Source organism: Eutrema salsugineum, unplaced genomic scaffold, assembly GCF_000478725.1.
Source record: "Eutrema salsugineum unplaced genomic scaffold, Eutsalg1_0 scaffold_6, whole genome shotgun sequence".
NCBI classification, from domain to species: Eukaryota; Viridiplantae; Streptophyta; class Magnoliopsida; order Brassicales; family Brassicaceae; genus Eutrema; species Eutrema salsugineum.
In genome coordinates this window covers 7,012,365-7,026,601 of record NW_006256547.1, presented here as the reverse complement: position 1 = coordinate 7,026,601, position 14,237 = coordinate 7,012,365, and the positions used below count along the sequence as shown (strand labels likewise).

General features: G+C 37.3%; 4 protein-coding genes and 1 pseudogene across 4 annotated transcripts; 2 read left to right on the top strand and 3 right to left on the bottom strand.

Moving 5' to 3' along the window:
- The first annotated feature begins 899 nt into the window (after nucleotides 1-899).
- On the top strand, nucleotides 900-3,331 carry LOC18013281 (DNA-binding protein SMUBP-2). Its single transcript, XM_006395663.2, has 2 exons — nucleotides 900-1,037; nucleotides 1,260-3,331. The coding sequence occupies exon 2, from the start codon at nucleotides 1,280-1,282 to the stop codon at nucleotides 3,209-3,211; it is 1,932 nt and encodes a 643-aa protein (XP_006395725.1). The 5' UTR covers nucleotides 900-1,037; nucleotides 1,260-1,279; the 3' UTR covers nucleotides 3,212-3,331.
- Nucleotides 3,332-3,591: 260 nt separating this feature from the next.
- Nucleotides 3,592-6,023, bottom strand: LOC18011535 (O-fucosyltransferase 18). Its single transcript, XM_024151300.1, is given in 8 exon segments — nucleotides 3,592-3,972; nucleotides 4,047-4,204; nucleotides 4,286-4,490; nucleotides 4,577-4,866; nucleotides 4,947-5,210; nucleotides 5,212-5,301; nucleotides 5,381-5,448; nucleotides 5,558-6,023. Coding segments are annotated over 8 exon segments (1,563 nt in total). The 5' UTR covers nucleotides 5,811-6,023; the 3' UTR covers nucleotides 3,592-3,737.
- A 1,145-nt stretch (nucleotides 6,024-7,168) lies between these two features.
- Nucleotides 7,169-7,712, bottom strand: LOC112083395 (ubiquitin-conjugating enzyme E2 29-like). Its single transcript, XM_024151121.1, has 2 exons — nucleotides 7,491-7,712; nucleotides 7,169-7,426 (listed from the first exon to the last, which is right to left on the bottom strand). The coding sequence occupies exons 1-2, from the start codon at nucleotides 7,710-7,712 to the stop codon at nucleotides 7,169-7,171; spliced, it is 480 nt and encodes a 159-aa protein (XP_024006889.1).
- A 1,190-nt stretch (nucleotides 7,713-8,902) lies between these two features.
- Nucleotides 8,903-10,020, top strand: LOC18011534 (transmembrane emp24 domain-containing protein p24delta8). The gene is made up of 4 exons (XM_006395660.1): nucleotides 8,903-9,109; nucleotides 9,216-9,437; nucleotides 9,683-9,759; nucleotides 9,876-10,020. Exons 1-4 carry the CDS (start codon nucleotides 8,903-8,905, stop codon nucleotides 10,018-10,020), a joined length of 651 nt encoding a protein of 216 aa, XP_006395722.1.
- Nucleotides 10,021-10,859: 839 nt separating this feature from the next.
- LOC18011539 lies at nucleotides 10,860-11,932 on the bottom strand (annotated as a pseudogene).
- Between the last annotated feature and the right edge of the window lie 2,305 nt (nucleotides 11,933-14,237).

Below are 14,237 nucleotides of genomic sequence, written 5' to 3'. Positions count from 1 at the left end.
TTACCGGAATTGGACTCCATCCAACTATGCTGGGATAAGAGCATCTCCATATTGTCATGTGTCGTATAGATTACTTATGTGATTTATGAGTGTGGTTTAGGGTTTAGGGCCGGGTAAATGGTAATGGCAGAATGTGTACAATTGAAGCCAACCAGATTGAATGACATTTAGAGAAACAAAAATTAGATCTTATACGTAAATAGATATGCACTTTGATGCGTTGAAGCTTTAAAGTTTCAGTTACTGGTTATGTACTTTTCGAAGTGAATAGACATTTTGAACAGAATTATTCAGACAACTACATAACAAATTCTTTCCAAGAAGGCAAGTATCTTCACCAAAATACAAAAAAATGATGTTTTTCTGCTAAATTACAATAGAATAGTACAGTTTTAAGCAGAAATCAAAGATTAAGTAAGAGAATTTTTTTTCATGAAAGTAAATAAAAAAAGACAATAAAGCAAATAAAACCTGAATAGGAGTCCAACCACAAGGGTCAGGATAGAGATCAGAGCCAATCGCTGAGTAAAAAGTGTTTAGCTAAAATATATAAATATTTTTATCGATTTTAAGTGTTTAGTTTCTATGGATAAATTTTGATAGACCAAAACATATGATGTACAAGTTTTGATGGACAAATATGTACGAAAGTTACCAATTTCTAGTACCATTTGCGAAACTGGTAAAACCACAATCATTGTTTTAAAAAAGGGTACAGTGAGCCATTTAAAAAAAAAAAAACTCACACAATCTACAAAATATTGGGCGAAACTATTCCAAAACTTACGTATGATCGAGAAAATATAAAATTGGGCCCATTATGAACAGTGAAGCCCATTAAAAGGTACGGCTTGAGAAAATGGTCTCTACACAACTAGCTTCCACCACCATACTCAGTCAGATCATCGTCTCTCCTTCTTCTTCTTCTTCCCCACTCTAGGTTTTTCTTTGTCATCATCTTTAACTGCCCAACTTAAGGCGTTCCTTCTCTGATACGAAAAGAAGAATACATCGGCTAAGAACAAACCTTTCTTCTGGTAGGTACACCATTACAGGCTCAATTTTTGGCTTCGGCTATCTGGATTTGTGTACTAGATAGTATAATTCACTTGGATTCGTCTCAGTTTATCCGAATTTTGTTCAGCTATTTCGTAATATAGAATCTGGGTTTTTTCGTGATTCATGTTAACTGATTGTAGTTGTTTTCTTTGTTTAGTATCTCTCAAATGTTATAATTGAAATATGGATTTTCATTTCAGAGAGTTAACAAGCGTTGAAAATGGCCAAGAATAGAGGATCTGCGATGTCTCTTGAAGCCTTTGTGTCAACAATGGCTCCACTTATAGACATGGAGAAAGAGGCAGAGATATCTATGTCGTTAAGCACGGGCGCTTCAAGAAACATTGAAACCGCTCAGAAGAAAGGCACGACGATCCTCAATTTGAAATGTGTTGATGTTCAGACGGGTCTAATGGGGAAATCTCTTCTTGAGTTTCAATCAAACAAAGGAGATGTTCTTCCTGCTCACAAGTTTGGTAACCATGATGTTGTTGTTTTGAAGCTGAACAAATCTGATATTGGCTCATCTCCTCTTGCACAAGGTGTTGTATATCGTTTGAAAGATTCCTCGATAACCGTTGTTTTTGATGAGATCCCTGAAGAAGGACTAAACACCTCTCTCCGGTTAGAAAAACTTGCGAATGAGGTAACGTATCGCAGAATGAAAGATACATTGATACAGCTAAGCAAAGGTGTGTTAAGAGGACCTGCTTCTGATTTAGTCCCTGTCTTGTTTGGCGAGAGGCAACCAACAGTGTCAAAGAAAGAGGTTGAGTTCACGCCTTTTAACAAGAACCTTGACCAATCTCAGAAAGACGCGATTTCAAAGGCGTTATCTTCAAAGGATGTGTTTTTACTACATGGTCCTCCTGGTACTGGGAAGACAACAACGGTGGTTGAAATAGTCTTGCAAGAAGTGAAACGCGGCTCAAAGATTCTTGCTTGTGCAGCTTCGAATATCGCAGTCGATAACATTGTTGAGAGGCTTGTACCTCACAGAGTAAAGCTTGTGAGGGTGGGACATCCTGCACGGCTTTTACCTCAAGTGTTGGATAGTGCTCTTGATGCTCAGGTTCTAAAGGGAGATAACAGCGCTCTAGCGAATGACATCAGAAAGGAAATGAAGGCCCTGAACGGGAAGTTGTTGAAAACGAAAGATAGAAACACGAGGAGAGGAATCCAGAAGGACCTTCGAGCTCTGGGTAAGGAGGAGCGTAAAAGGCAGCAATTAGCTGTATCAGACGTGATCAAGAATGCTGATGTCATTCTCACAACTCTGACTGGTGCACTATCACGAAAGCTTGATAATATAACTTTCGACTTGGTGATCATCGATGAAGGAGCACAAGCTCTTGAGGTAGCTTGCTGGATCGCGTTGCTAAAGGGTTCAAGATGTGTACTTGCAGGAGACCATCTCCAACTTCCACCGACGATCCAAAGCCCTGAAGCTGAAAGGAAAGGATTAGGGATAACTCTCTTTGAACGTCTTGCGGATCTTTATGGAGATGAGATTAAGTCCATGCTTACTGTTCAGTATCGGATGCATGAGCTTATTATGAACTGGTCATCGGAAGAGCTTTACGATGGAAAGATAAGAGCGCATACAAGTGTTGCCTCGCACACGCTTTTTGACTTGGAGAATGTAGCAAAATCTTCTGCAACAGAGGCGACTCTGCTATTAGTAGATACTGCTGGGTGTGACATGGAAGAGAAGAAAGACGAGGAAGAGAGCACCTATAATGAAGGTGAAGCAGAGGTTGCCATGGCACACGCCAGGAGGCTAATGCAGAGTGGAGTTCAGGCCTCTGATATTGGAATCATTACGCCTTATGCTGCTCAGGTTATGGTGCTTAGGATTCTTAGAGGTAAAGAGGAGAAGCTAAAGGACATGGAGATCTCAACGGTGGATGGTTTCCAAGGTCGAGAGAAGGAAGCTATCATCATTTCCATGGTTCGATCAAACTCAAAGAAAGAGGTTGGATTTTTAAAGGACCAAAGGCGAATGAATGTGGCTGTTACTCGCTCTAGAAGACAGTGTTGTGTTATCTGCGATACAGAGACAGTTAACAGTGATGCGTTTCTCAAACGCATGATCGAATACTTTGAAGAGCATGGCGAGTATCTCAGTGCCTCTGACCATACCAACTGGTAATCCTCATGTTTCTTAAAATCTCAGGCCAATCGATGTTCTTCTAACTTCCGCTCAATTTGAGTTTGAAAATACATTTTTGAATGAATGAGAAGAGTAATGATGATACGTTATGAGATCCAACAAAACTCTTGTTCCGTCTTTTTCTTTATTCTTCCATCTTTATCGAAATCTGCAAATGACAAGTTACTGAAAGAAAGGAAAGGTTAGTCCGAGGAAGGAAATGTCTCTGACCAACCAGATCTTAAGGTATAAGAGACATTATTCAAAGAACTTGGTTTTGTTGGCTAGCAAGGCAAAATCATCTCTAGTAAACCAAGTTGTAATTTAGCCAAACCTGGTTTGGTTAGCATACCAATTCCTGATATAGAGATGAAGCAAGCCTTTTAATTACATCTTTTACTTTACAGAAACGAAAAAAGGTCTATAAACAAAGAAAGAAAAAACTCAGAGATGATAGCTAATTAGATCCTACTCTAGTAGTTAGTGATCTATATGCTTTAAACAAAAAACAGGAGCCTTCACTTTGTTAAAGTGGATTTTCACTGATACATTCATGAGGATTGGCATAGAAGTAATCTTCTTCCTTAGGTTTATTAGAGATTACTTTCCGATGAGTTGGTTCTCCCATCCGTCTTCCCTCATGAGCCTCCTTGACAGATACTGCAAACTGATCCCAAGAGATCGTCTTGTTATTATGCAAGTCCAAAAGCTCCACAAGTCTCTTCCGGTTTAGTAGGATTGTTTTCTTAAACCCGAGATATCTTCCAAAAAGAAAATGCTCATTTCAAGATTCTTGCTGAGAACTTTTATAGTAAAAGCTTTTATAGGTAGGTACCTTCGATGACCTTCAACAACCTTTGCCATGTTTCCATAGTAGGTAGGAATAAAAGTGTTGCTGGCTACTGATACAATGAAATCTAGAGCTGCCATTTGAGATGAATGGTTTTGAAACTGTTGCAATTCCGTTGGATCTAGCAGCATTTCCTTTTTCACCTGAAACCCACAGGTCATCAACATTCCGCCAAAATGGATCATTTTGAAGTTGCTTAATGTTAAAAGTAATAGAAAACTCACAATTCTTGGAAATGATTCTTTTAGAAGGGCTAATCTCCTCGCACCACTGTAAATCTCACTAGCTGCAATGTAAACCTGTGTATCCTTTTGAAACCCTAATGCTTTTAGGACCAAAACTGCCTCTTCGGGTGTCAATGGACACATCCCTTGCACCCTTCTCTCCTCAGAGACTATCTCTTTCTCTCTTTACCAAGGATATGCATACCTAGAAACACACAAGATAACCATGGAAAATCAAAGATTTTAATACAGAAAAACAGAGCGTCAAGCTAAAAACATTCTTTTTCTGACCTCATCTTTTTGAGTTCTTCAGCTTCTTCCTCGGTGCAGCCATGATTGCAACCAGAGAAAGCCAACATGTCCATCTCATATCTCAAATGCAAAGCCACAAAAGGCCCTCTTTGTTGGAGGATCCGAACTAGCTTTGATCCCAAAGCCTCAATCCGCGGAGTGAACTTCAGCCCTTGGAAATTCACACGGCATCTCAGCCTTTGGAGATCGAGAGAAAGACCATTGTTCGCTAGTCGTGTATCACTCCTGTTAAAATGTATAACTTTCTGTTTCCTGAATCGCGGCAATACCTAAAACAAGAAATCCTATCAGTCAAAACGCAAGCAGATCATAGGCAATTGAAAAACGAAGAAAAATCTTGCAAATTAACCTTTTGCAAGTAGTATTTGTCATTCGACCAGCTCACGGGGGGCATTTCGAACAATTTGTGTCCATACTTGTTGCTATACCGATTGGGAAGCCTCCTTAAGATCCGAACTTCATCTCTTAATGAATCAATGAAATGCTTTATATCGAAAATGTCCTCAAAGTCACTGCAGAAGATTGGCAAGAAAGAAAGCTTAGATTAGTAATAAAAACAAATGTTTGGCATATTGAAAAGAGATTTCTCAGAACTAGCCAAACAAAGCATATAACCTTGGATCAGCCCAAAATGATTTCTTATCAAGCTCAGGAACAACAAGAGTCAAGTTCAATAGCCTAGCAACAGTCACCATATCACAGATCTGAAACAACAAAAGCGTCTAAGATATGTAAAACCCAAAATATTACAAATGAAAGAGACACAGAGAGAGGGGGACGAACCGCTGCACGCATTTGATTCAAACCGCCATTACAGGACACACGTAGAATCCCATTGCTTGTGTAATTTCCTGCAGAAAAATCATTACTTTTCTTAAACCCATAATCACCAGATACCAATAGATTACATAGGCTGAGAAACAAAAACCGTAATCGGGAAAAATCAAAGACAAAACTCACTTCGGGGAGGAAGAGGAGACGGCGGTTGAATTGGCTCGACAGGGAAGGAAAACCGGGAAATCTGATTGGTTAAACCGGTGGAGAACCGGGAATGCCAAAGCTCGTCGGTGGCGAAGAGCTGAATCAAGCAAGTCCAAATCAAAATGCTTGAGCAGACGCTGACGAACCAGACTTTTAACCGAGTTTTGAGAACTGCTTGACTCGGAGGCTTATAATCGCTCCGCGTCTGAATATTCTCCGATCTAATTTCCATCTATCTCCGACGACCTTCATCGCCGCTTCATCGGGTACAAATTTTAAAACCCCGAATTTTCCGAAGACTGTGGTATCGATTCTTGTAGAGTCTTTGAATTAGATGAAAAAACAGCTTAATTTTAGCTCCTCGAGTTCTGGGGATTTGTATCATAAACTAAAGAAATTACTGAGAGATCCCAGAAAGAGACGAGGAGCGAAGGATCACGACTCACGAGGGAAGAAACGGTGGGAAAATGAGTGCAGAACAAATGTGGACAAAAAACAGATACAACAACTGTTCAAAGGTTTTTAATGTTTTTCTTCCGTAAGAAAATCGAAAATTTTCCTGAGAAAATCACCAACTCGGAAGAAAGATTTTTCAAAATTTTCCCATATTCGCAAAACCAGGGTATCTTTCAAAATCAGGAATTTCTTAAAGAGAAAACTTGAAAATCAAAACAGAACCGATCGCATTTGTTTCACACGTTCTCTCTCTCTTCTGCTATTTAAATTTTTAAAACTCAATATAAATCATCAATGTTTGTTACTATTTAACTAAATTTTCCCATATTCGCAAAACCAGGGTATCTTTCAAAATCAGGAATTTCTTAAAGAGAAAACTTGAAAATCAAAACAGAACCGATCGCATTTGTTTCACACGTTCTCTCTCTCTTCTGCTATTTAAATTTTTAAAACTCAATATAAATCATCAATGTTTGTTACTATTTAACTAAATTGAGTGTGAAACAACACAACATATCACTAAGTTCAGTTTATTATACAGTTTGATTATCAAAATTTAAGCTCACTTAACATGGGCTCTCTCCTTTAGCGGTACAAAAATTGGAGTGAAATCAAAGCTCTCTTAAAACTAGGCCCAGTATATTGTTGCTCTTGTAAAGGAAAAAAAAACTTCAACCAACCGCTGCCGGGCTTCGTACCCGGATTTCATTCATATCATTGAAATTGCCTGTGTGCTACAGCGGATTTTGTTGCTCTATTGATATTAAAATGCTATTTATAAACTATACAAAATCAAAATGGGCCTTGGGCCAAGAGGTGTTATATATTAGCTACACTAATATAAGACCATCCACAACCCTGAATCCTATGATGGGGTTTATCAGCATTTTTTAATAATTTTTAGAAGAGAGAATGTGGAAGAACTTTGGGTGAACCTAAGGTGAAAAATGAGTGTCCAACCCTAATAGCTATTTTGGGATTCAACAGAATAAAATAATAATTTTTTTTAACTATTTTAAACATTTGAATAAAATAAAATGAAAAGAGTTCTTAAATTGAGAAAACAAAAGTGAAAGTAAAACTATTAATTTTCTAGATGTCCAAATTTATGCCAAAGGTAGAGGGTATTTTTTTCTAAGTCGTAGCGTGCTCTAGAGTACATTCTCGTGTTTTTTCATCGAAACCCGCCTTGTCTTCTTTGTATAGCTTCGCTTTGGCTTCATCAAAGTAGTCCCCCTCACCTATTTCGGGGTTTGTCAGCATCTCATGAAGATTAATGAACATCTTATGGATGGTGTGAATAGGCGAGAAGTAGTCCGTTGTCAGCATCCTTAGGAAGATATGACCACGATCTCCTACATTAGGATGAAAGATTTTGGTTCTGAAGAAGACCTGTAGAAAATAAATATTCAGCAAGCGATTACTATAAAACCATGAACCGTTTAAAGCATCATACCTTTGGTGGCTTGAACGGGTATTCCGGAGGAAAGTCCATGCTGATTTTGAAGACTCCGTTCTCGTAAGGCGATCCTGCTGGTCCGAACAGTTCACCCTCCCAATAAAACATCTTTCCATCTATGGGGCCTGCCTTGTAGAGCGGGCTCTTAACCCTCTCAATCTCTTTTTTCTGCGAGGTTATGGCTCTCTCCCAGTACGGGACATCCTCTGAACTTAGCATACTCTGTCCACAATAAACGATTTGTTCATTTGAGTTACATAAATATCCGAACCAAATGAGAAAAACAAAACTTGAAAACAAACCTAAACTCAAGTAACAACTTAAATCTAATAATTCGATATAACCAGAACACGATTACAATACGATGTCCCTAAACATTCGATACTCCTAAACACACAATGAACCATTTCAACCTAAACATTCGATATGACTTAAACATTCAATACTTGAAAACACACAATGAACCATTTTAACTCACACAAGCGATTCACACAAGCGATCAACAAATCGATTAACTCACACAAGCAATTAACTCACCCAAGCGATTAACTCACACAAGCGATTAACTCACACAAGCGAACCAAAATTTACAAAAGCCCCAAGCGAATTAGACGCCAATTGCAATCCCAAATGAAAGCCCCAAAATTTATAAATCGATTGAATATAAGAACAATGAATCGCAAACAACTCTTAATCAACACCAAAAGCCCCCAAAAAAAACTTCCCGAAGAACCCTAATTTTTCTCCAATTTTGAAAACCCTAATATCGATTCAACCAACCGATCAAAACTCAATCAAAAGACTTCTAAAGGATATAAACGATGTACCATACTGATCGATCGGAGGGGAAGCGACGATTCACCGGAGATTCGATCGGAGGGGAAGATTGGATTCGAAGTCGCGATTTTCGCAAAATCGCCGTGGAAGTTTTTTTTTTCATAAAAAGAGAATGTGAAATAACCCCAAATATTCAACCCCGACCCCCAAAAATTTTCCCCAAACTTCAACCAATCAGTGCTTGCTACGTAGGTCGGTGAACTTCGACGATACGGGCTTGTCGGGCTCATCCCAGAGAAACAGTATCATCGAGTTTTTGGGCATAATCGATTAAAAAAAATTAAAATAATAGTATTGAGCTCCACAAATGAACCCGCCCATCCCACGTTGTGGATGATCTAACCTACCATGCATTAAATACTCGCGGCAAAAATGGGAAAACACAAATTACCATATGTGACGACGTCTAAGATTTTGTTCACGTGTTTCAACGAATTAGATAATCACACGTGGCGTATAACATTTTGACTCTCCTTTTGTCTCTCTGCATCTTTCCCGAAACGGCAAAAAAACTTTGAATTACTGCAAAAGATATCTTTTTCTCTGTCTCTCTCTCTGGTGGTGGTACCGCCATGGATCTTCGTATGAGATCGGTTTTGCTTTTGATCCTTACAGTGTTACCTCAAAGAACACTCTCGATGAGGTACGAGCTTCATTCTGGGCAAACGAAATGCATAGCGGAGGATATTCACGCAAACTCCATGACCGTTGGCAAATACTTCATCGTAAACCCTAACGAAGATCATCCTCTTCCTTCTTCGCACAAGATCATCGTCAAGGTACATACACATCGATTTATAATTGTTTTATATTTAAGACATGGATTTTTGTTTGGTCGGGTTTGAGTTTTTTCTGATATTGTGGTGATAATATTTTTTTTGTAAGGTGATGCCGCCACAAGGGACGGTGATGATGCACGAAGCAGATATGGTGGAGTCTGGTCAGTTCTCGTTTACTGCATCTGAGACTGGTAATTATTATGCTTGCATCTCAGCCGTCGATCATAAGCCGGAGACTACGTTGACCATTGATTTTGATTGGAGGTCTGGTGTTCACTCTGTTCACTCCAAGGATTGGTCCAAAGTTGCCAAGAAGAGCCAACTCGTTGTAAAGTGCCTCCGTTTTCTTAATCTTTGATTAGTCTTAATTAGTCAACTAAATTTATCTGTTATGTGGTATTGATCCTCGGTAATCTTGGTCTCAAAGGGTACGTTAGTTTTGTTGGTTTTGGTGAAATAGAGTCTGCAAGCTAAATGTGGTTTATGATTTGCTTGTGTAGATTGTGTTTTAACTTTAAGGGTTTGTTTTACTAACCTGATTGTGGTTGGATTTTGATGTTGTTGTTCCTATAGATGATGGAATTGTCGGTTAAGCGCTTATTCGACACTGTTGAATCCATCCACGAGGAGATGTTTTATCTTCGGGAAAGGTAAAATATAGACCAAGAACAAACCTACCTTATTTTATCTTCCTTAGTTTTGTTGGTATGAAGAAAGAGATATGGTGAGCTTAAACCTCTTGTATCTTCTGGTTTGATTGCATCAGGGAAGAAGAAATGCAAGGACTGAATAGATCCACAAACTCGAAGATGGCTTGGTTGAGTTTCTTGTCGCTCGGTGTTTGTTTATCGGTTGCTGGTCTGCAATTTTGGCACTTGAAAACTTTTTTCGAGAAAAAGAAACTCATCTAGTTAGTAGACAGATTCACTGTGGTAAGACTAAAGACCATTAGAAAGCTATATATATATAGCTATACAACTGAATTCGTTCTATTTTAGGCACCAAAAAAAAACCTTCTTACCCTTTTGGTAAAAAAAAAGACAAAAAACAAAAAAAACCTTCTTTGTGATGATTTTGGATGATCGTTGTTTTTTTTTTAACTAGAGATTTGGGTCGTTATGGAGTGAATAAGCAAGACGTTGTGATCAGAGGTTATACAGTTTTCTTGATCGGATCGTCAACTTACTACTTTTACTTTTCACCTTCAATATTTACCGCCAAGTAACATATCATTGTTACATCGTTTGTACTTATGCTTTCCATTCTGCGATTTGGTTACATGGCGATGCCAACCAAGATTGCAGCATTTTGAATAATTTCCAATTATCTTTTAGTATTTATCTATTATTCAGAAGTTTATGATGATGTGATTAATAAAACTGAGAGTCTCTCTTTGTATTCATTACGATGATTTAACAACATTTATATGACTGTTTCTCGGGAATCAAACTGTAAACCTAATTTCATCAACACTATGCTGCGTTATATAGTTTAGGGGAACCAAACTCTAGTTACATTTGTAATGTAAACTGACCGGAAACGGCGAACGGTGGAAGTGAAACCGCGGGAAAAGACGATCGAAAGAGAACCAAGGAGAGAGAGGGATCGAAGAATATTGTTGAATCAAGAGTGTTGCAGAGAGAGAGAGAGAGAGAGAGAGAGAGAGGCACTGTGAGAAAGAGAGAGAGTGAGAAAGAGAGAGAGAGAGAGAGAGAGAGAGGGGCACTGTGAGAAGAAAGGAAGTTCGTGGCTAAGAAGGATGAGGAGCCGAACATAATTGATCGTGAGCTTCTTTCTTTGTGACAAGAGGAGGATTAATCTTTTTAACTATTAAACATACAACAACAAAACAATAACAGATTTTGCACAAAAAGGGGTATATATCGAGAAAAATGACTATATACTTGACAACTTTTTGGTTTTAATCCTCTTGTAATTGGGAAATTCATCATATGTTCCGGCCTTTCTTAATTTTCTCCCAAAATGATATTTTTCTTCCTCGACTCCCAATTGCTTCTATAACTTTCTGAATCTCTTGAACAATTTTCTTGACAAAATCAGCTTCAGAGCTGCCAAATTAAGAGAAGAATATCCTTCAGATTTTTAAGGAGGATTTTATTAGTGTATGAAAGAGCAAAAAGAAGAAGAAAAAGAAGAATAGGCACTGGGAGTGAAGTACCTCTTGTCTCCCAAGGATAAACCCATCTTTTTGGAGATGTACTCTAACGCCTCTTTCCATTCTTTGATTTGTTCTCCACTAGAAGCTCTTGCGAGCATCCAGAAGTTTTCACCAAACTTACCTTCCTGTCCTCTCACGTCTTGTGCCTCTACCTTGTAAAAGATTGGAATGACTTGGAGCTTGCCTTGTTCCTCGAGTTTCTTCATCTTCACCAACTCTTCCATGCACCACGTCGACTCCGGATACCTATGGTTAAGACGATTTATTATATAATTCTTGAAATATTTTTTTTTTTTTAGGGTTCATTTTTAAATGTCGTATATGCTACAATACGCATCCCAAGTAGATCTTGAGTAAATAAAAGCGTGAAAGAATACTACAAACCGGGTAGAGAAGATAGCCAGCGCAATACTCGACTCTTCCATTCTTACAAAGAGATGTTTGAGATCTTTGCCTCGCTGCTCGTCTTTATCTATGAAGAACTTGATCTCGTGCCTCTCAAAGGCATCAGTAAGGTGGCTGACGAAATTTTCGCGCAGTTCCTCTCCCCGGTAATTGAAAAAGACTTGATGGACCTTCGCCGGAGAAAAGATTCCGATCGAATAAAAACCAAAAAGAAGAAAAAACCAAAAAAGGATCTCCATCGATTGGAGAGGTACGTGATTCTGAGAGAATGAGAAAGAGCTTATTCAGAGTTTTTTTGTTTTGAAGTAAGCTTATACCGATTTGCAGAGAGATGAGAGAGGACGATATGACTTATTGAGTACTTATAGAATTTTTAAAAACAAGTTCGTTGATGGTGACATGATCTTATTTGAACTTATTTACGTTCGGTCTTTATTTACGTTCGGTCTTTATTTACGGTGACATGTCAGAATTCTATTGGTTGGTTGGTATCTTTTTGTTATTAACGTCTTTTCTCTTCCATCTTCTTTCTCTTTCTCTCTCTTTCTCTGTCTTTTCTTCCGACCTTCTCTAGACACAAATTTTTTTTTATATTTGGGTTGACTGCGGCGTCGTACTTGGGTTGAATGCGGCGTCAACCAGAAAATAAAAATAATGAGGGTAAACTGACCGGAGAGAGAGGGATCGAAGAATATTGTTGAATCAAGAGTGTTGCAGAGAGAGAGAGAGAGAGAGAGAGAGAGAGAGAGAGAGAGAGAGAGAGAGAGAGAGAGAGAGAGAGAGAGAGAGAGAGAGAGAGAACAATTATGTTAATTGATCACGATCAATTATGTTCGGAACATATGACCAAATGTATGATTCTAGGGGTTTTTGCCAAAGCTCGTCAATTCTCTTTTCCATGACGCCGTCTTTAAACCCTAGGCCTAGCTTAAAGGATTGATGAGCTAATTTCCTAATCAAACTTGACTTCCTAAAAGATCTAAGCCTCTAAATATACCAGTACTATAAACAACATTTTCGGAAGATTCTAATAGGCGTTGGGAGTTTCAAGAAGTTCTTGGCCGAGAGTTTCCGAAATACTAGAAGGTAGTGTGCTGTGTTTTATCCATTTAGATGTTCACTGTCAAACCATTTTAGTAATGAATGTTATTTCACCCAACAATAGATATGAAACAAATCAAACAAAATTAATTATATAATCTATTTAAAAATGAATAGGGCCTTATAAACTATTAAATTTGAATTGAATTAATGTTGGAAATCATTTGATTTTCTTTTTTTTCTAAACAGATTTTGAATAACATATGTTTTAATATTATTGGTTAAAAAATTTGGAAGAAAATTTTGTTTTGATATAATATCTGTTGTCATTGATGAACGTATCACGCTTATTTCATGAGATCCGTATAAAGACATACGTAGAAAGAATCAATCCTAGAAAAATAAAAATAAAAAGACTTTGTCTGAATATTTATTTTCAACCGCATTGGTACTTTGCTATACCTTAAAAAATATGGCAAGAGTTTCTCGCAGGGTTATTTTTTTGGTCGTCGCTCTTGAAATTTATCCTCTCTTTCTCTCTTTTCTCAATTTTTTTGTTCACATGAGGGGTTTGGATGCGGGCATAATGAGAAGGAGTTCATAAGTTGGCACAATTTTATTTTTGGACTAAAGAGAAAAACAAGATTTTTCAGAATTTTTGTCGTATATATGACTTGGATAATAATAACAAGCAGCTTTTTTTTGGTCTACTGACAAATGTAGCTTTGATAATTATCGTATAACATATTTATGTTATATACAAATGATATCTGATCAAAGTTTTTTTTTGAATAATGAAATCTGATCAAAATATTTTTTAAAAATCTTAAGAACTCTCAGAAGAAGTTCAGGGCTGGAGGAGAATAAAAACATGGAGTTTTTAACTATTTACTAATAAAAAATTATTAAAAAAAGGTTATGAACCCCAAAAAGAGAATCAGAGATTGCGAAAAAAAAAGAACCCATAAACCACACCTTTTACCCGACCATTTTAACAGAAGAGAGAGAATACGCGCAGCAAATCTTAGGGATTGCAGACTTTCTCCAACAACCTGCTATCACGTGTTGTGTTATTTGTAGATAATTTATTATATAAAGAGCAAAGTCTTACAAGTGTGACACATCAGTTCTTCTCCTTATGACACATCAGCTTTCAATTTATTATGAAAAAATTTTTAACACCAATATTAATTTTTTTTTTAATCCCAAAAATTAAAAAAAAAAGAAATATCTATTTTTTTGTCATTAGCACTCATTATTATCTCATTAATCTCATTCCTAGAAGTTAGAAAGATGAAATAAGATGGTTATCACGGTGATAATTTTAAAATTTGGTTATCACGGTAATAGTTTTTATAAAGATAGTAAACTTCATCTAATGAAATAACTTAGTAAAACTGAGATGATTAATTTGCTGTGAATTATTTACTATCTTTATAATTGTAATCTCTTAACAAAATAGAGATGTGAGTTATTTACTAACTAAAAAATTATTTACGAACT